A 23262-nucleotide genomic window follows, 5' to 3' on the forward strand; every position below is an offset into this window, starting at 1 on the left:
CAGATGTGAAGAATGGTGCACTTGTGAATTGTTAGGCAAGCATCAAAACCTCCCTTCTCCCTTCCAAGCTTCTCTCTTCTGCAGCAGAGATTCATTTAAACAGTTATGTTGAGTGGCTTTTGCATATATTCACAGCCTGCATACAATCTCTTCTCCAATATCAAAATTCTCCTTTGTCTGGCAGCCTTCCGGAATTTGGCGTCACTTATAGCTTCTGTCTAAAAAATAATGTTCCTTTCCTGACTACTGTCTCTTCTTCCAAGCTTAAATGTAGCCTGCGCTCTGCTTCAGCTGTGACTTCAAAATCTGACATTCGCCATTCTTATTAACGTCACATTTTCTCTCCCCTAGGACAGAATCTCATTATTACTCTGATACCATATGGTCGGGCAATGAGCAATGAGCAATGAGCATTGATATTATTGATTAGAGGGAAAAAAAAATACAATCAAGGTTGTCGGGTATTCATCAAATAACAAGCAACCAACAATTGAACTGACAAATTAAATTAGACAATTAATAATATTAATTTGAGATATTATTATTGTGTATTCTATCTAAAAATATTCTGACACAAGTGAGATTAAAAGAACGACAAGAGAAAATAAAAATGTACATCATATGAATAGAATTGTATAACCCAGTTGCACGTATTATTAAATTTTCCAAATAAAGGAAATTATTCAATACAATATTCGATGATAAATGTTTATAAGAACCAACTAATTAAAAAATTACTGCACCTTTGTGCAAATTTACCATTCGTAATCAAGCATTGCCTCCTTATATCTTAGGTTCCATACAGTTACACGTACAACCAATGCACACATTGCCACCTTGAGGGTATCTCAGGTGCCATGTAGTCAGAATTACAACAAACGCATACCAAATTTCATTGTGCATACTTAAGAACAGCCATGATTAGCTGTTCTAAATACATCTGCCCAATGTTTTTTTTCTTCTTAAAATAAGATACGAAGATACAAAATAATCCAAATGGCCATAGAAAATACGGCACAAATATGGACCCAAAATAGTACTGCTGCTGCTTCCTTTACTCCGAAGCCTCTTATATTAGCAACAGCCCCTGGATTCAATTGCATTGACCCAAAATTGTTATTGTGTCGATTTAGTAACACTGGAAGTCGCTAATAATATCATTCAATATGTAATTTCCTAAATTGTAGGTTTGCGGATAATTCATTGACAACTTAGTAGACATGAAAGGATTCTCTCGTCTTATATGACTGTTATGACCACTTATTTCTGCACGGTTGTGGTGCAAATCAAAACAATCGTTCTAATGCGAGAACGTTCTAAACTCGTTATATAAAATAATAATAATGTCAAATATGTATTACCTGAAAGAACAGATGTAGGCATTGTGTGCTGGAGAAGCAGAACAAAACGGAACATTTTGTCATTTGGCGGAAGGAAACCCAATTTATCAGCCAGAGTAACAATACCAAGACCAACTGGAGGTACAAAAAATAACCGACCAACAATAATGGCTACAGTCGTCTTCCACCCTAGTTTCGAACTGCCAGGACCTGTGCATATAATATGAAACAAGGTTGTTACAATTGCTGAATGCATTAATGACTAACCCGTTTCTAATATGGAATAAAGTATAGTTATAAAGGAAGAACAGAGCATAAAATTTAGGAAGAACAGAACATAAAATTTACTCACCTCCAACAAGGTTTCCACCGAGAGCAAGCATTATACATGGAATCATTGCTCCTCTGCACATTCCAATAAGAAAAACTAATTTCTTTCTTAAATGCTTCAGGAAAGAAAATCCCTTATACACACATTCTTAACATTCATTTCAATATTTCTTAAATGACTCATATTCTAACCGTAAGGCAATGCCAGGAAAACATATATTTTGCATAAAGAGGACACACACAACCGAGAGACAGAAATGAAAGCAACGCTCTGTTTGAGTGCACTCATATCCTTCATATAGATTCAGTTCTTTGATATGTGAGAAGATCTTATGCATACACGCCATGGTGTTTGGCCTGGAATGTTGGCAGAAATAGAGAATTAATCAATGTGTTGAGGTTAACATGGGGTCTGCTACATTGAAGGAAGGAAAGAAACATTGAGCTTTGTTAGTATTTCTAATGTTTGACAGCAGTTGAGGGAGTACACCTAGAGAATTGTTCAATTCAGAGTTATCTGAAAGTGGTAACATGGAAATTGAATGTGAAGTAGATAGTTGAAGATAGAAGAAAGAAGAACCTGACCATCTGCATGTTCAAACTGTTTTGCTAGGCGTGATAATGGAATCCATGTGAATCACGATGGAGAAACATAAAAAAACAAAGAAGAACCTGACCATCTGCATGTTCAAACTGTTTTGCTAGGCGTGATAATGGAATCCATGTGAATCACGATGGAGAAACATAAAAAAACCACATTTGTGAACAACTGTAGCGCATCTTTCATTGGAATCTCGCAGGAGTAATGACTAGTGTGATGATATATCTATTTATTTGATCGATTATTTGTAGAAGTAAATTTTAGAGGATCTTGTGGGTGTAATAATTTATTGGATCTTTGTAGAAAAATGATTATATTCTACTATACCCATTGTATTTGTATTAGAAATTAGAGTCAAGTCAATTAGAATTGAGTAAAGTCACCAAAGTATGTGTTTATAGATTGAGTGTCTCAAAATATGTCAAAATTCAAAATTGTTAAAAAGTAATAGAAAATAAAAATTACTTTGATTGTAATTGGATGCATTATCACTTGTATGTGACATCCATCTTAAGGGATGGCACTCTAAAACTTAGCTTCAAAGTAATATTTGTTATGTAAGTAGCAAATCCATTAGAGGATGGAGGCACGAGAGGTTGGAGGACATGCAATGACCTCTTGTTCGTCACTAGCGATAGGCCATGAATTGCATTAGTGACAACTATTTGTGCCAAAATGACTAAAGCCAAGATTGGTTTCTAGGTGGTAGTGACAACCGTTTCATATCATTTGTGATTAGAGTGGCAATGATCTATATGGTGGCTACATATGTGACAATGAGGACTTTTTTCTCAAACACTTTATGTTGTGGTTCAATGTGTAAGTCTCCAATCATAATTCTTGGTTGTTTATGAATGGATGTGCTTGTCCCCATTCACAAAATGGTGTGTGATTGGAAGTGTTTGTCCCTAGTCATAGGAGTTGGTGATTATGATTGGATGTGTTTGTCTCCAACCATAATTGTTGTGAGTAGATGTGTGTGTCCCTATTCATAACTTTGATGTTGGATAGATGTGTTTGTCTCTATCCAAACTTGTTGTAATACCATGGGTAGATGTGTTAGTCCATATCCTTGGTTCCCTAGATAGATGTGTTTGTCCCTATCCTTGGATGAAAGTACAATAAGCATAGTGAGCCTAGTTCAACTATTGCATGTCATGAGTAGATGTGTATGTCCCTACTCATACCTTATGATGAACTATTGGACGTGGTCATCAAGTATTCTTGGTCCACTTTTATCCCATTTGAGAAATGCTGCAATATGGGGGGGTGTTGGGAATGTTACATCAGTTTCGAAGTGTTTGTTTGAGTTGTTAAAACAACTCAGAAATGTAGGAGGGTTGTTGAAAGAGGTTTCTTATAATATAGAAAATGAAACTCCTATAAATATGTAATATCCTATTGAATGAAGAATGAGAAAGAGAAGCATGATATCATCTAATATAAAACTTGCATGCTTCTACTGTTTTGTCCAAAATCTCTATGAACCTTTCCCTATTTTACAATAGGAAATGCACTTAAGGAGCTCCCCCAAACCTGTACGAAGGGAGATTCCCCTCCATACCACTTGGGGAATTGCTCATAGACCCCACGAGGGACACTACTCCTCAACCCCATTGGAGCTCCACTTCTAGACCCCTACTAGTTATTTGAATCTCTTCTTACATAAGAAATTTGAGTACAATGAGGGGATTTGAGAGTGGAGACTAAAATTGACAACTTAGACAATTATCTTTATCACTATCACAATATCATTGATCAATGATGAAGTATCATACCATTAGTATCAAAGATTCAAATGCCATTATTATTATAAAATTTAACACAACCTTTAGTTTACACAAGAAAGGTAGACAACAAATCAAAGGAGATCATTGATTTGGTTGAGTCAAGCCACAAACACAACCTTCCATATCGCACAAGGAGCTGCAATGGAGTGCAAGGATTATAATCTCTCCCCAAGAAAGACTTGGAAAGAGGAAGATGTAAAATTTGTATGCGATTTATGAATTATGATGATAATTTTCTAAGGCAATCATAAAAAATTCACAATAGTTTCCAGCTAACTATTATATCAAGATTTTGCATGATGATACAATTTTGTCCCAATTTGTATTCAAATAAATCAGATTTAATTGAAAACATTTATGTACTCATTGAGTATGTTGGGTAGTTAAAATCGTAAAAAAAAAGTGTTTTTAAAGAAATTTAAGTAATTTTTTAAGTTGCTGAGTTTTCCCAAGTCACAAATTTTGGGTCTATCGAGTTTTTTTCATTTAAGTCTGTCAACTGTGATGTAGGAAAGAGTTTAGTTAAGAGTGGTATTTTAGTCAACTTTGGGAGTTTTTGCATCCACCACTCTATTGTCATATCACTTTTCTCCTAGACTTAAATAAATATTTGGAGTGGAATTAAATATAATGGTTAATACTAGAGTTAACAAAATTTGCAATAAATAATGTTATCCAAAAGAGATACATATCAATGCACACCATACATGTGACAATTTATAAGAATTCTAAAGGAAATATCTAACATAGTAGATTGAATAACACAACCACATAAATCAATCATCTTATCACCAAATTCATATATCATATTCTCAATATCTTTTATCATCTTGGTTTTCCAATACTTATCCAAATCTTGAGCACTTGGAATAGTCATTCTCACTTTAAGGGTTTTAGTGATCTTGGCCCTCATAGTTATGACACATCTAGGAGGAATTAGTTCTTATTCAAAACTAAAGAAATGCTCTAGAGTATTGCCTCAACATCTAAACAACATGCTCCAAAGGGTACTCAACCTGCATACAACATGCTCCAGAGTAATTGCTCAACATGTAGAATAACCTGGGCCAAGACAATTTAGATATACTATACCCTGAGTTGGACATACTCTATGTGCCCCCTTCTCCAAGTTCCCATAGCCCACCAAGCCACCTTCTTCTTCTTCCATGAGTGAATCCCATGCTCCTTCTAAGTCTCACATGAATTATTTATATGATCTTTCAAGGGGTGGTTTCCAAACCATAACACCCTTTCAAAAAGGTTTCCTTTAAATAATAATTTAAATTACTAATTATTCCTCCATTTTTATAAATATTCTTTATTAATTTCTCTTTTAACCAAAGGATCATAATATTATTTATTTTTTATCTCCCTTTAATTCTAAAGGGTTATTTCATAACTTTATCTTCTCAAGGTGAAAAGGTCACATAACATCTACGCTATATACAGTAGTATTAATATACACATTTCCACCAGCTACATGTCCATGTGACCAGCGTGGACTCCCAACATGATCATTACATGTCCGCTGTCTTTTTAACTGAATAAATCATGGTAGGGTATTGATATCTATGGGGTATAGAAAAGAAAAAACACGTTAAAAAATCATAACTATTGCATGTATGGTGATGGACTCAAAAGAACCACATGCACCATCAACATAAAGACAACTATAACAGGAAATAAAAAAAATGTGAAGAACTGCCCATGTAAAAACTCATCAATGCATCAAAAATATATTCTCCAATGTCAAAAGGCTCAATTGCATCAGAAATTTGGAATTAATTTCTAGAAAAAGAAGATTCAACAAGCAAATCTTGAAGCTTGGCATTTACGTAGCAAATAAGTTGCAGGCCAAAAACGGATAATAAATGCATACCACCTTAAAACAGTATTGTTTCCAAATTTATTCCAATTAGAAAGGATCTAGACATTGTTACCAACAAAAAGGATACTAAAATAAAAACAGTAATACCAAACCACTAGACAAGCAAAGAACAAAAATAAATGTTTTTAAAGCTAAAGGTTATAAAAGATATGATGCTAGTATAAAAAAACATGAAAGTTCCGAGTCATAAATTCTATGTCAAAATAGTTAAGAGTCATTATAGGTGACTCAAACACCGAAGAAGAATATGACTGGCCATTCAGGCCATTGTTGAGATAGCATGCAATTTCTTGGTAAGAGTCCATTCTTGTTATCTTTCAATCTCAACCTTCTCTTTAATGTAAATAAACAGAGATCAAACATAAATCAAGATATTAATTTCATATATTTGAATTTTTTGAGGATATGGTTATTTCAAAAAATAATCCAAGACTTATGATTGACCTGTATACATAAAAGCATCTTAATTTTCTCTCTCCTCTTACCTTATTATACCTTGATCTGGTGCTAGTTAAATGTCACCACTTTCACTCTTGCATAAAATGTAAGTTATCATGCAAGACAAGAATCAAATAGGAAACTAAAACGTGAGTTTATATCGAAGATCTTAAAATGGCACTTGTACAATATTTTACAAGGTGAGCTAAGTTGCTTGGGTGGTTGGATTCCTAACCCTTTAATTCTATAGTTATTATATTTTAATTAGGTACTAGAAATAAATAATAATTGTGTTCAGAATATGGTAGGAGTTATGTTGTGTACAAGTGATCATTTTTAAATTTATAACTCAGGCAGTTATGGATATGATGTTGTGAACTTGTCCATCAGTATTCCCAAAGTTCCTTGTCTGCACAATCATCTTTTGACAGCCATGAAGATGGTTGCCAAGAGACTATTCAAATTCTCCCTATGTCATATTCTTGTTATCATTCTATAGTATGTTCTGCCCTCTTATTGTTTTACAGTGGTTTTGATCCTCATACACATAGTTTCCAATTCCATCATATACATGTGTCTTCAAGTACAAATGATGCCAATCATTAAAAATAATTGCAAATATATGGCACTTCGTAAAAAAATCAGTATATTTTCTCAATGGCATCTTTTAGTGATATAATTTCATTACAAAAATACAATTGCTACCATATGTAACAAGCAAATACATTTCCTTAAGGAAAAACAATGATAGAAACAATCCCGATGAGGTTCATGTAGTATGCAAATTTTATTGTTTTGTCATGCAATAACACAAAGCGAGGTACTCCTTTGTAGAGAGAATAAAAAATTAAAGCCCTCAAACAAAAACAAAGAAAGGGAAAATTTCACAATCAAATCAAAGAAAAATAGACAAATCAACAAGTGGACTACTAGTATACAAATGAAGAAAATAACAAGATTCTACATCTCAGAAATCAATGAATCAATTTTTACACGTAAACCAAAAGAGAAATGAAAACAGATACACAAATGAGATATCCTTCGTTGGAATGAGATGAAATAAATGATAACCATGAGTCATTTCATAAGACAATGGATGCATAGATTCATAAATCTAATAAAGTTATACTAATTGATGCCATCACAACTAAACCATGAGGATTATGGCCAATCATTGTTGTGCCATAAAATATTCCAATTATCAAGAAAAATGAACTTATTAGCTCCTCAAATGATTCAAATGTATAAAGAGTTTGGGAATATAGGCTTAGAACCTATTCGCAACTTCAAAGCAGAGATCATACGTTGCCTACACAGGCCAACAAGATCCTACAATTCACATGGAAATTTCTTGGACTCAACAAATAGATCTCTAGAGAAACATTAGAGCATATCATATACATGTGATATCACACTAATTTACTTGCTCAAGGTCTCAACTATTACAGCCACACTTCAAGGATGAAGCATGTTTAGAGGTGGAAACCTGTCATAGGCAGGCTTAAAATAACAGTAAAGATGCTACAGATAATTGAAACTTTAGTAAACACTAAACTTACAATGCATACCAAAAATGTGCGTTACTCTATCCTCTACATTTCACAATCTGGTAGAATCCTTGCTACACCATTGCAGCAAGGTATCAAATATATGAGTACGTGAAGAATTATTGAGTTACTCTAATCAACTATTCCATATTGTATTATCATCCTTGTGGCAGACATGTATCCACCAAGTGTTTGGTCCCCTCTAGTTCACTCCATAAAAAGTCATCAAAATACAACGATTCCATTACTAATACCCAAAATACAATATGGAAAAAATGTTCATACATTACCATCCCTTCTCTTATTCCACCCAAAAGAACCAAACAATACATTAACTCATGAATACTCAATGGTTTAAAATTTATTATACAGTTCTCTAGGTGAAAATGCTTAACTTTCTACCATCATTATGGGGCTTTATTGTACAACACTGTAGGGGTATCTTTTAGAATTTATTAACTTATTTTTCTTCATACATAAGCTTTTATAATTTTATTAGTGACCACAAAAGAGATTGTAAAGCTTTTTCATTACTTGTGTGTAACTGCATACTACTTTCTTCTTGTATACAAAACATCTTGGGCTTTAACATGTAAACAATTTAGTTACAAAGTCTGATATTATTTTACAATTGGAGAAGCATGTTAACGTAGCAACTAGTTGACAAACTCAACGAGTACTTGCCACTTTTTAACCTTGTTGAGTAACTTGTGATTAACTCACCAGTCAAAATCATCACACATTAAAAATGCAAAACACGAAAAAAAAAGGAAGAAAAAAGTAGAAAATAGTCAAAAAAGTCATTGATTTTGCCCTATAAATGCATGACTAGCCCTCACACTTCCTCACATAGCACTTGGAGAGAAAATATTTTTCACAAAAAAGTGCCAAATACCTAATTTCTCCCTTACGTGATAAAATTGTGAAAATGGTGCATGACATGAAGTTTTTTGTGATTTGAAAGGCCTTATTTGGGTTGGTGGCAGGGGCGCTAAGCCTTGAACCTGCCCTGTGTCGCAACAATGAATGTGCCAAGGGCGCTACCCCCAAACCCCACAAGGGATGCTGCCCCTCAATTTCTTTCCTAGACCCCACAAGGAGCATTAGCTCTTGACCCTGCTGGGAGCATTGCCCCTAAACTCCCAGGAGGGGTTCTACCCCTTGTTGGGGGCATTGGCCCCAAAATACCATGATGGACACTACCCCTCAACCCCATTGGGTCTCCACTCCTAGACCCTCACTAGTTATTGGGATCTCTTCTCATATAAGAAATTTGATTACAATGACGGGATATGGGAGTGGAGAATTGACAACTTAGACAATTATCATTAACACTATCATAATATCAACGATCAATAATGTATCATACTATTAGTATCAAAGTATCAAATGCCATTACCTTTACATTTGCACAAGAAAGGTAGACAGCGAATCAAAGGAGGTTATTGATGTGGTTGAGTCAAAGCCACAAGCACAACCTTCAATGTCGACTGAAAGTTGCAACAGTGCAAGGATTAGAACCTCTCCCCAAGTTTCTACTAGACTATGGAAGAGGAAGATGTAAAATTTGTAATATTCAATTTAAGAATTACAATGATGATTTTCAAAGGCAATCATCGTAAATTCATAATAGTTGTCATCTAACTATTGAATCAGCCTATTAGGATTTCGCATGATGATGTGATTTTGTACTTGATTTGTATTCAAATGAATCAAATTTAATAGAAAACACTTTTGTACTCATTTATGGATTCACTGGATGAAATTTCTCATTAAATTTGTAAAAAATAAAATGTGTATTTTAAGAGATTTAGCAAATTTTTAAGTTTTGCAAGTTTCTTACCAAATTTTTGATGACTCACATATTTTGGGTCTGCCAAGTTTTTGCTGAGTCCGAGTTTGCCCACTAGGCAGCAACCATGATAGTGAGGAGACATTTTTTAAAGACAATTTTAAACAGTGCAATGAACAATCATATGGACACTAATAAGGCATCTGTGGGCAGCCACTATTAAATTGAGACTGGAAGTCCTTAATTTTATATTGTTTTCCATGCCTTAATACATACAATATTGAATTAGTGTTGTTGATATGATGCCTCATTTTAAAGGAATTGTCCTTATTGAAACCAACATTTTCCTTTCACGACTCACGTAAAACAGAAATGATGAAATAATTTATATCTCTTTTATGGTAGTCTTTCAACATTCCACACAATACAAAGAATGTTCATCCAAGCTTAATCAAGTTTGGAATACCATAAATGCATGCCTTGGTAAAAAACTAATAGAATGGTATCTTTTGCTTCAGGAAACATTGGAAAAGTAGCATAGAAGAACATACCCAAGGATAATGCAGCTATCAGTGACAAAGAATAGAGGTGCATCATTTGTCAAAATGAAGCTCTTCAAAATAGGTATGCCACCAATTACCATTGCAAAAATCTGCAATATTTAAAACAAGAACATATTTAAACCAATGTCTGCCTCTTGCAAATATAAATAAGTCCAATTAATTTTCCTGAGTAAAAGTAGACATACATATAATCATTTTCTTACATTAGTTTCATTCAAACTTCATAAACTTATCTTTACTACAAAATGAACCATATTTTGTCTTTCTGTCCAGTGACAGGTTAATTTTATTCTGAATTTTGCTTTTTTAATCTAAGCCGCTAAACATTAAAAGGAAAATCACACAGATTTTGTCTATGAAAGGTATGCCAATTTGTGTCAAGTCTATAAAGCCTAGAACCTTGAGCAAGGAATACAAATGCAATAGATGCACTTTAGTCTTTTTAGAACAATAAAAATAGTAATAATGCAAGAGAGAAAATGTTGAAATTACATCTCTTGTTACAATCAAGATTAAGGTAAAAAGTACGGTTCATAATTTCCAATAGAGAACATACTAAGAAAACATACTTACAGAAGCTACAATAGGCGGTTGCATTATTTGCTTTAGTCTCAAGCGTTCAACAAGGTAAGATATACCAGAACCTAGCTGTGTGATAGCATTCAAATTTATTCCATTAGATTCATAACAAGCTTAAAAGAACAAATGAAGATACAAACTAGATGATCCCATAAAAATATATTAGAAGACAATTGCTATTAAATTAAAAAGAAATAAACAATTACAGGAAAATACATTTTTTTCTCGAAAATCACTATTACTATCATAACAAAATGATTCATATAACAATAGCTAGACATCCTATATGGGTCAAATGGGATGAACTTATGTGTTAAATCATCAGATATTTCATAGTGGAGGCCAAATGCACAAAATCACAAGAGGCATGTTACAAGTCATCTACAAATATTGAGTGTTTAAATTAGATTAAGTATCACATCCAGTTCTGGTTGTGCAGAAGCAAGTCCTGGGTGAATTTAACAAAATATACACCCTTGGTCATGGCATATAACTTGAGGATATCCCACAAGGGGAGTTTACCAATAAAAAGGGCATGGTATATGTAGCTTAGCATCTTGGAAATGCACATGCAATGAAATAATCTGTTATCACTATATCACAATTGTCTATTAAATATTCAGAATGAAGGTAACTGCATATTTAGGACATTGTGATTAGAATTAAAGGTTCGTGAGTTCTATTCCATTACAAAAGAAAACTAGATTCCCTTGGGTATCCACATGCCAATAATTTACCTCATGGACCATAAGGGCTATGGTCATTTCCAACCATCCTCTTCGCATAATCAATCCCTAACCTAACTTTTTCACGATACCTTTTCCCACATAATCAAGTCATCTTGACTCAAGTATGGGATGAGGAGCTAAGACCCCCACCAACTTCGCAATGCAAAGAATGGCTCATATATGCTTCATGAAGAGTAACCTCCCCAACTACCAAAGCATCTACCTCAGCTCCTACCTCACATTTGACACTTTAAATCAATTTCTAATTTAATTACTGGAAGTACCTCAAGAGATGCATACCCCTTACAAAATTATATTTTTGCCGAGAGGCATTCTACAATAAGAGCCAAGTTGTTTTGTTCCAAAAGATGAATAGACATTTATTGCACACAAGGGATCCAACACTTTTAAACCTAAAGTTTCAAATTTACCTTTTGAACATTCAGGAAAAATAATCACAAATAGGTTAATAAGCCATAAATTATTACTATAATCAAAACAACAATCTAATTTCAAACAGCCTTTGCTCTTAAATGGGCAACAATGTAAATAAATATATAATTGCTCTCTTGCATATCACATAAAAGATAAAAGTAATTGAATATTAACTACAATACAAAAAAATAGGCATCTCAAGGTTGATATCTCTCAGATTCTATAGAAATCTGTAGTTAAGATATTTGAGCTATTTGTTACTAACTTTAAATTTAAATAATTAGTTCCACTTTGGGTTTATGTATGGGGCTTTGTGTACACCAATACTGCAAAAAATGGGGTTAGGCACGTTTTCAGTATATTGATATTCTTACAAAAAGCATCAAAATTATATAAATCTGTTAGCTGTTAGCCTAATAACACAATTAAGTTCAGATAGCCACATATTGCCATATTACAGGGTTGAAGTGGAATTCTGGGCAAGATTTTTATCAAGATAAGTGCAGCTTTAGCAATGAAACCAACATACAGTACCTTTATGCCAGTAGGCATTAAACTAAACTAGTTTTTTCTGTAAGCTTGAAGTAATCAGATTTTAAATTAGAAAGTGTAGTGATACAATATTGAATGATAATCCTCTTCCAGCATGTTTCACAAGTTGCACATAGAAGAGTGAGTCAAATAAATTTGAAAACTGTGACTGCAATGGGTCAATGAACCCTTTTTAGAGACAGTACTCTGAATTAAAACTCAGATTTTTCTTCATATTCTCAGCCACAATCCCAAGGATTAGATATTATAGGTATGAAAATGGTTGTGTGCGCATAATATTGAAATCCAATCAGAGATCTAGCAGCTAAACATCAAATTCTTCCTGTGCCTGGAGGCCATACATGCTGATGTGACATTTTCACACATCGCCCCATTTGCAAATGGGGACCCCCACTTTTTCTGCTTTCTAGGGTAGTTGTGGAGTCTTTATCTATTAGCCTTTCATTTGTAAGAGGTGTAGTATCTTAGTTGGTCAAGAGCTGATTAAGTCAAGTCTCTCTCTTTAGGGTGAAGTGAGGTGCAGCACTTCCTTTGCCCTCCTAAGCCTTCGACCTGTCTCTCCCAGCACAACCAATGGGTGCCCATGCCCGATCACTTCCATTTCCATCTCCCCTCATCTTTATACCCACTTCTTTCCATCTCACTCCATCCCACAGCTCTTCCATCTTCTCTACCTTCTCTTCCTTCCTTCCACCCCTCTATGCCTTCATCACATTCTCCTATCCTCCATCTCACCTTCCTTCCTCACATTCCTTACACCTTTCTTCCCCTTCACTTATCTATCTTTCCTTCCTACCTTTCCACTCGACCATTCACTCCCATCTCCTTTTACTACCTCTCCATCTTTCATCCTCCCATCACCCCACTTCCTACCTTCCTTCCTTCCTCCCATCACCCCACTTCCTACCTTTCTTACTACCTCCCAACTACCATTCCCTTACACCCTCTAACCCTCATCTCATTTTCCTTACCCCCTTATTTTCCTTAGCATACCCTTCTATTACCCCGATCCCATCCTAGCCTACCCATCCATTACCCACACTCCTTTACCACCCTACCTCCTACCCCGATCCTATCCTAGCCTACACCCTACCCCCTTTCCCTTTTGCCACAGCATCCCCTTCATTCCTTATGCCTCCCTATTACTCGACACCTCCTTCATCACCTCCCCCAAACTACCTTTTCCTACCTCCTACCCCCCACAGCTCTTATCTACCCTCCCATCCCTTTCATCCTACCCCATGGCTTCTCCTTACCACTCCCCCTTCTTCACCGCACCCTTCCAACTCATCACCTTTACTCCCCTTTGATTCCCCTTCCACTATCGCATCACATTGCTTGGGCCCACAAACTCTAAGATAGAGATTTTTAAAGTTTTTCACAGCATTAACAATGCCACTTCATATGCCTTGCAATTGCCTTTGACCCCCTTTACTATTGTGCAAAGTTGCATGGACACGGATATGAATACAAATACGGATACAATCTTGGATACGGATACAGCCATTTTATAAGATATGGATACGATTGGATACGACATTCATAAAAAACACATACACATATTTAACACAATTTTCTAAGTTATTAGAGGAGAATTTCATTACTTCAAAAGCAATATAGACACATAATTGCTATATAAATAATTATAAGGTGATTTAAAAATTTACAATATGCAAAAATAGTAGAGTTGCATTGGAAGATAATTCTAATTTGATGTATACTTTGTTTATACCTATCTTTTTTTTTTAAATTGCATGAATGAAGTAGTTTTAACTTAAATTTAAGAAGATTTACATCAAATTTTGGAAAAATCAAATCACATAGTATTTGGCACAGTTGGAAATCAAGGTTTTTTGGGCATGCATGGGCATGGTATCCAACGTGTATCTGGGCTGCATTGGATACGTATCCGTTTTGGATACGGTGGTACGTGCACCTAGGAAGGGACACATGAGTTTCCAGCCATTGTGCTATCGTGTCATTGATTGGGCCCCACCATTTTACAATGGAGATCAGAAGTTTCTAAGGCATTATTCAAATGCACCACAAGATCACCACTTTCTTTGATGTTTCTAAGGCACAAATTAAAGCCCTGGAATTTCCCTTGACCCTTCAAAAGCACCGATCAGGCCTTATGCTATGTCCTTTGCCTAGCCAAATGCATGACTTAAGAAGATCAATCTGTCCTTGGACAAGCTAAAAGTGTGACTTAAGCATCAAAGTTGTCCGTACCAAAGTAAGAACATTGACTTAAGGAAAGACATCTGTCCCTTGATCAATGAAAAGAGCGACTTAAGGTTTTGATCCGTCCTTACCCCAATAAAATGTGTGACTTAAGGATGTGAAGATGTCCATTGATCAACCAAATCAGCGATATAAGACTTCGAGGCCTCCTTGATCAAGGAAAGCTGCGATTTGAGAGACATTGGCCCATCCTTTCTCTTCTAGATCAGCGACTTAAGGTTTTTAAGTTCATACCTACCTAAGTCAAATCAGTGACATAAGGATTCGATCCTTTCTTGGCAATGAAAATACAATGTTTTTAATATTAAAGAGCCACGATTGATTTCCAAAGGTCTCACCACAGTTAATGATGAAGGTTTATTTAAAATTTTGAATTTGAAATCCAAGTCGGCCTTGTAAGAGTTAACTGGAAAACATTAAATAATGGTTGCAAGGTCGGCCAATATGAAGAGATGCAATTCTTCCTCAAGCATCTATATATTGTGTTTGATTATTTCATTTGATCAAACAATCGAAAGCACTCATTAGCAGATCAGATTCAAGGCAAAAGGACAGTCTTTTATCAGCAATTTCCAATTTGAAGACGAGAATTATTGAAGATGACGAAATTGACCATCGTCAACAGCGAATACAACCTTTTCACAAGCTCTAAAGCCAGCAACCCTGATCTTGATCAGATATTGTTCCAGTTGCTATTGCTGATCACGAGCGAACTGCCTCATAGGGAAGATGATTTTGACAAAAGAGCATAGCGAATGTATGAATTCAAACAGCGAATTAGGGTGCCTTGGACTTAAGTTGGGGACATATTTCATTCATCTTTGAAGGCAACAGTGGCAGGATTGGGCGAATTTCTATGATCAGACATGTAGCAATGGAAAATCAGAACTGAAGTGATAAAAATCAGACATAAGAACAGTGCTTAGAACATCATTTTACACCGTTCCAGCATTTATATTTGATTAGAAATTTGAAAATGGGTGAAATCCGTATATCTAGTGTGTTTGATTATATCTCTGTTTATGTTGCAGGTGGCTGATAAAGAAGTAGCTGGATGCAAGCAATCATAAGATATAAAGGAAGAACTTCATCATTTGAAGGTGATTTAAGACATACACAGGATCAACTCACGGTGATTCAAGAAAGTGGATACAAGAGGACAATGATGTGAAGATAGACTACATTCATACTTCAAGGTACTAGAGACCTCAACATGAAGATCTACCAGGAGCTCAACAATACCTAGGAGGAGAGGCTCAAGGTTTCAAACAAAGAGGGCTTCTATCACACCAATTCTTATCAAGGTTAAGGCATCAAATCAAGCACTAAAGGAGAAAATTTTCACAATCTTGAATTCATTGCTAGTATAGCTAGACTGAAGCTCCAGGGAAAAAATGATCAAGATAGGAGATAGTTTCTGAAGAGTTAATCAAAGTTAGAGGATCAATTTGAGCAAAGTCGTCATCATATTAGGCCTTGGAAATGATATCCCTCATTCATTCACACGCTTGTGATGAGTTATAGAGATCAAGCAAGCTGAGGTGTTTCCCAGTCATCACATATCCAATTATGTTATTTCAAGCTAAGGCGTCCAAATTCAATGCACCCGACTTATCCATCAAAGAGATAACTACCACATGTGCACAAAGTTCGATGCACCTACCTTCATCATCTATGGGTCAATTATTCAAAGGACATGTGTCCCATCAAATGTAATTTGTCATTGGTCAAGCAATCAATGCTTTGTAATGGGTTTAACAAACCCTAATTAGGATTTCTATCTTTCAATCTTGGCCTTTCATTGTGAAGCAATCTGAGCCACTCAATTGTAATGAGAGCACTATATAAGGTTCCACTCTTTCATTTGTAAAGGTTAATAGTTAGTAGTTAATCAATAAGTTCAATAGCAGTTAGAGTAGAGTAGGAAGAGAAGGCAAAGATTGTTGCCAAGACATTGTTGCAAAAGGCATGTAAACTTCACCAAAGATATGGTGAAATTCATATGTTGATTCAACAATTTGCATGGTCTCTACTTCTCATTTGATTTCATGTTGTTTAGATGAATGAAAGACTTTGTGTATGATCAATGGTGAAATTCGTACATCCATACTACTAACACCTTGCCAATGGTAAAGTACCTTACGCAGTCAACTGGATCCATCTTAGCCAAGCTTAACTTCAATTGTCATTCCTTCATTGATATTCATCAACTTGATGGTATCTATGCTTGTGGTGGTGATTTGAAAATCTTAAAGCTATCCTTAGAAGATCGCACTAGCCTTGTGGAGATGTTCACTGCATGTCAAAGCAAGACTTAGTTGAGCTTCACCAAAGATTGTCCATCGCTCTTGCATTCCTAGGATTAGATTAACTCTCTCAACCCTTATCCATTTTCCTTTTTTTTCAAGACGAGTGAAATTCCACATTCCTGCGATATTCAAGCATTCAACATAGGTCCACCTTGTGATTCCAACAATATCACATCAAACAACTGAATCTATCCAAGAGCACGTCAAGACCTGACATTCGAGAACCTTGGAGTCGTCCCACTTGATCACGCAGCTTAGCATTTGGGAGTATTTGTTCAAGAGGGGATAAAATACTTATTATTTTATTATGTGTTGCATAGTGTGTAAAAATGCCATCAATAGAATTGGCGCTAGGAGGGCATGATAGTGAATACTTGAAAGCAAACTCCAAGTGAATTTAGTGGAAAGAAAGAACGTTGGGTTGTCAATTGGACTTGCGAAAGAAATGAAACACTTCACACGACTGGAACCAATTGAGATTTCAAGCCAAATTTGAGATTTGCAAGATCTCTTTTATTCCAAAAACCCAAAAAAGTGAAAACCCAGAAAATCCAAAAATCAAAATTCAAAACAAAAAAGTTCAAAAAGAAGGATTTCTCAATGGAGCAACAGTGTTAGCAAGATGAGCAAGAAGTTGATATTCTTCAAATTTGGTGGAGATTGAATGCGTAGCTTCATCCAAACAACTTGTCTAAGTTTGCATCGCCAAGACAATGTAGAATCCATGAAACGAATGAACACGATGAAATGCATTGCTTGACATTCTTGTCAAGGATGGAATCGGCAGTACAAGGAAAGATCTTCTTTTGGGATGTTCCTAGGCCAAAGGCGAAAGAAGGCATTTTCAGTGCCTCGATGAGCAATGATCCTCTTTCAAGATTCATAGGAATGATCGAGAGTCATCTTGCTGTGAAAGGTAGACTGCCCTTAGAGAAGATATTGTTACCGTCAAGGTGTACAATTCACAATGCACCCCACTCTGAATTCACTTGTGTCCTATGCCAACAAGTTATCAATGCAATCAAATGTCAGTTCGGATTGCCAATCCTATCTTGGGATGGCTATATCAAGGAAAGGGCTTAAAATGCCTCCCTTGCAGTTGTTGATTGTACAAGAGTACAAGAACAAGGCATTGCTAAATCATCCAACAGTGAAAGAAGTCAATTGCAAGTCGATGACACAAATCTACATGATGATCAATGTATTGTAGACCCTGCACCTAAAGAGGAGTATGCTACAACTTCATCCCAAGAGGAAGAATCACAAGGGGATAGTGTAAGTGAGTCGGTTGAAACAAAAGCAGTGACAAACAATGATCAAAGTGTTAGTCGGGCAATCAAGGAAGAAGAGATATAAAAGGGAGAAGAAAATCTCATTTGAGAGGGGAGATGGAGGAGAAAAGAATAAGGGAGCATGTGGATCAAGGAAGAGTCAATGGAAGAAGGAAGGAATGGGAAGAAATAAGGGAGTGACTCTTCAAAAGGAGAGCAAAAATTATGAAAGGTTGTGACTCTTTCAAAGGGTGGTGATTGTGAAAGGTTGTGACTCTTTTGAAAGGCAAGCATGTTGAAGGGGTGTGACTTCTCCCTCACAATGGAAGATATAAAGGGTAGAAGGTCTCATTTGAGGAGGGGAGGAAGAGAGAACAATTGGGAAAGAAATATTATTTTAAAAGGTAGCAATGAAGGGTGGTGACCCTTTTACCAATGAAGTATAAAAGAGATCATTCCAATTATTCTATGGTCACTTATCAATCATCATTCCAATCATTCAAATCAAGCAACAATCAATCAACATATCATTCTATCAAATGAGCATACATTCAATCATCATCCGCCAATATATCAAACCAACCTTCATTATATTATCACTCACCAATCCCTCAAATCATATAATCAAACGAATAATTCGATCAATCAATTATTCATCAATCATTCAACCATAGTTGAAAAACTCGGACTCGGCAATGACTTGGCAAGCCCAAATTTGTTTAAAAACTTGGGACTCGCAAAAACTCAAGGAAAAACTCGACAACTTTATCGAACATTTGAAAATATATATATATATATATATATATATATATATTATTCAAAAACACACATTTGCACCAAATTTGTAGAAAATATACTAATTTCCATGATATATAAATCAAAGTTTGAGTTAAATACATAGCATAAACCAAAAACCAAGCACAACATGTGAATAAGAGTTCAATACATATCAATGTATCATAGTGACATAGACCACAAAACAAGTACAACCTATGAAATTCTGATTACATATCAAGTTCAAGTTTTGGTATCAATGAAAACGAGAAATCATAAATTGCACCTACAACTAAAGCTCAAAACAAATTGTTGCTGCTGGAGGGGTGGTGTTGAAGTAGTGGCAACATCCGCAACAAGTGCCTCGAACATAGTGATGAGTGCCTCAATAGGTGCCTTTGCTGCATGATCAACCTTGTGCTCCTCACATACTGCCACTTCTGCATCCCATTCCTCTCCTGCCCTCTCCAACTCACTTAGCTGCTCATCAGGTAAGGAATGGATCCAAATCATTATCAACATCATCAGGAGCAGCAACCCATTCTGTTGAATATGGATCAATGTTGTCCAAGTCAAGTGCTTCATGTGAATCTTGCCCTTGCACCTTCTTCTCATGCAATTGAAAGTTGTACCGCACACAAACAAGATCATTCAAGCACCGTGGAGTCAACCTATTGCGCTTTTTTGTGTTTATGGCCTAAAAAACACTCTAGTTGTGTTCACAACCAGAAGCACAAGGCTGCGATACTATGCGGATGGCAAGCTTTTGAAGATTAGGCACTGTGGCACCATAATCTTCCCACCACAAATCTGCAAGGATAAAAAATGTCATTTATAACTTCTAAAGATTTTAATAATCTTAAAGAGAAATAAATGGTAAAATAAAATTAAACATATGTTTTTTTTACCTGGTTGTATGGTGTCTCTCTTACGTTAGCAATCAAGTGAAGAAAATAATGGCCTTCTTATAGCTCTGCAACTCATCAAGTATTAGGTCTTGAAGGTTCTCATCATCAACTAATCTCCGAATGCATGTGTCAAGGCCAACTTTAACCTCTACATCTGCTCTGAAACTTGGGCAGTAGAAAAACTTGGGATTCAAGTAGTAGGCAGCAGCATGAATATGTTGGTGGATGTAATATTCCCACTTATTTTTTCGGTTTTCAAGCACAACAAGTATTGCAATGCACCTGTTAAAGTTAGGAAATATAATCCCAATGCTACTGAAAAGTGACCCTTCCACTTTCTGATCACCAAGAGCCCGAAGTGGGAAGGTGAGAGCATACGGTGATAAGGGGTTCATTAGCTCACTAATTCGCTGGAAATTACAATGTAAATACAATATTGGGTGGCAAGCCAACCCCTTCCACTTTTCAGAGGGATGAAGAACAAGAACTTGGCGGTAAACCAGCCAAGGTAACAAGAGCATAACAAAACCAAATCACTCTACAGCTTATGCAGCGGGAGGACTTTTACATAAAACTATCACTCAACTGCATATTTCAGCGGGAGGACAATATCACTCAACCACTTGCTCAGTGGGAGGACAAAGCTGAATTACAAAACATATAGGCGGCTAAGCCATCCTCTTCCACTTGTTCAATGGGAAATGCAACATATAATGAATTAGTCAGTACTACTGAAGCAATTCTTAGAAAGATAGAAAGGTGAAAGAAGATAGAATGAAGTACATATCTCAAGAACTCAATAACACATTCTCACCATAAACACTACTTGCTGTTCTGAAATCAGATACAATGAAACGTAGAACTAGCCATCCCAAAACCCACTAAAATGCTTGTAACTCTCTCAAAACTGAATGGAATCATGCCAAACCAAATGAAAATGAAGCATATAACATAAACACTCAAATCAATACCTTGAAACTGTGATTGGAGAACAACAACTGCGATGCATGCAACTCGAGGCAATTCTGGAAATGGCATTTTGGCTGAATAGTTCGATTTGCAATTGCAAATTGGAGAGTTCTCCAAATGCCACACCAATGTAGGAGAATTATTGTCTCTCCGATACGCTTCCAACAAGCCCTCACCTAGAATGATGCACTCAACACACAGATAGCTACGAGCAAAATACACTTCCAGCCAACACACACCAACAACACCAAAAAAACTAGCAGCACACAACTCTTCACCAACACACCCAAAAATCACCAAATAGCTCACAACTGCGAACCATAGCTAGGAGTGATGTCTCACACTTGAAACCGGAAGGAAGGATCTAGGAGGTATTCACCCTCGAAGAAGTCTGGAGTCATTCCGACAGCATAACGATATATTTTCTCTGGATGATCAAATGAGGAGCGAAACACCTATTTATATAGCTTTTCAAGTCTGGAATTCAAATGAAATTGCCTCCAAATTCCCCTCATTCAAATTGCGTTTCATTTCATGTGGTGGACCCAAAATGGTGCTCACTTCCCAAGTCCAAAAATTGTGCCTAGGAAGAAGACCACGATTTTGGCATGATATAACTTTGAAGTATATCGAAAATAAAGTCTCCTTACATCCATTAAATAATTCACCTGGGCAAGACTTAGGAAAAATATCAATTTCTGCACAATTCCCCATAACATCAATCAGTAATAAAATAATAAAATAATAACCTTAGGACAAGGAATAATATTTAATTAAATCGCTTATAACTCGAGTACTGATTATCAACATAATCTGGATGAGGCTGAGCAATGAGGATCATTGAATTGTGCTGGAATAGGACCAAATCCAGGACTGCCAAAAATAGAATGCCCCAAACTGCCACTTACTAAAAATAGTAAGCCATGAAATAATGCTCTGAAAATCGTTATCTTCGCAACCAGAGAAAGATCTTGGCGAGCTTAGCAACTTTGCACCATCCCGACGGCCAAACCCTAACTTACTAAAAATAGTAAGTTCACATTCCACCCCTGACAAGTTTGGTTGGAACTCCGAGGAACATGGGAACCCTTAATTCACCTTTCCACATATCCTACGGGTCTTCGGAATAGGCCAATGGACCACTGAATGCAACATTACAAGGAAGGGGACATTACAATGGAGTTAATGGTTCCACCTCTGATCAATTATGAGCCATATGGGTTCATATTTGGTCTTGTTTGACCCATACAAGTGTTGAATCGCCTCTTTGGCCTTATCCATGGCCTCATATAAATACCCCATAAAGGTATGATCCCCATCCACCATTAGTAGCACCCTCACCAATGGTTCCAAGACCTAGATATAAAATTTTTAACAAAATCAGCATATTGTAATATTAGAAAATTAAATAATAAATCATCATTTAAAGTTTCAAAACTTACATTGATGATCTCATCCACTATTTGGAAAAATTAGAATAAAAAATGGCACAAGCAACCTTCTCCGCTTCAGGCTTCATATCATAAGGACTCCCCAACCATCTTTCACTCACAAACATCCTCTTTAGGTTGGGCAATGCAGCTAGCATGCTCTACAAGGTGAGGAAATTGGTATCAAAGTGCGTGACCCCCGATTGCACAAGATCCTTACCATTAGTGTGCTCTCTCATAAGATTTAGGACCCATGTGTGATTGTAGATGTATTTGGTGATATTCCTTCCGTCTTCAACCACTTTCTTCACCCAGCTTAGCTTCCCTATGTCCACAAGGAGCAAGTCAAGACAATGGGCAGCACAAGGGCTCCAAAATAACGTCGGATGCCTAGCCATTAGAAGTTTGCCAACTTCCACATATGTAGCTGCATTATCAGTCACAACCTGGATGACATTCTGCACTCCCACTTCCATCACCACTTCATCCAACATGATGCACAAGGTCTCTGCATTCTTCACTTCATTGGAGGCATCAATTGATTTTAAAAATACTACGTGTCCCCCTAAAGCAGCTAGAAAGTTGATGAGTGTCCTATTCCTAACATCCGTCCACCCATCAGAAAGAATGGTGCAGCCATTCTTTTCCCAAATACTCCTTTTCTCTTCCACTAATGAGTGAGTGTTTTGGACCTCATTCTACAATAACGGCCCACTCATCTCATAATGACTTGGGGACTTGAACCTCTTACCTACCACAATCAATGCAGTGACC

The 23262-nt window shown here is 36.2% G+C and overlaps 1 protein-coding gene across 11 annotated transcripts in view; it reads right to left on the bottom strand.

The window, feature by feature from the left end:
* Positions 1-626: 626 nt before the first annotated feature.
* The window catches only part of LOC131039974 (protein PIN-LIKES 6), a 155379-nt gene continuing 132743 nt past the window's right edge, over positions 627-23262 (bottom strand). For all 11 annotated transcript variants that reach the window (XM_057972842.2, XM_057972834.2, XM_057972839.2 and 8 more), the window contains 5 exons: positions 10863-10937; positions 10278-10378; positions 1693-1745; positions 1362-1550; positions 627-1087 (listed from right to left, as the gene is read on the bottom strand). In XM_057972842.2, coding sequence (XP_057828825.2) covers positions 963-1087; positions 1362-1550; positions 1693-1745; positions 10278-10378; positions 10863-10937 — 543 coding nt within the window. In that variant the 3' untranslated portion in view covers positions 627-962. The remainder of the gene's footprint in view (positions 1088-1361; positions 1551-1692; positions 1746-10277; positions 10379-10862; positions 10938-23262) is intronic.

Source organism: Cryptomeria japonica, chromosome 9 (genome assembly GCF_030272615.1).
Source record: "Cryptomeria japonica chromosome 9, Sugi_1.0, whole genome shotgun sequence".
Classification (NCBI taxonomy): domain Eukaryota; kingdom Viridiplantae; phylum Streptophyta; class Pinopsida; order Cupressales; family Cupressaceae; genus Cryptomeria; species Cryptomeria japonica.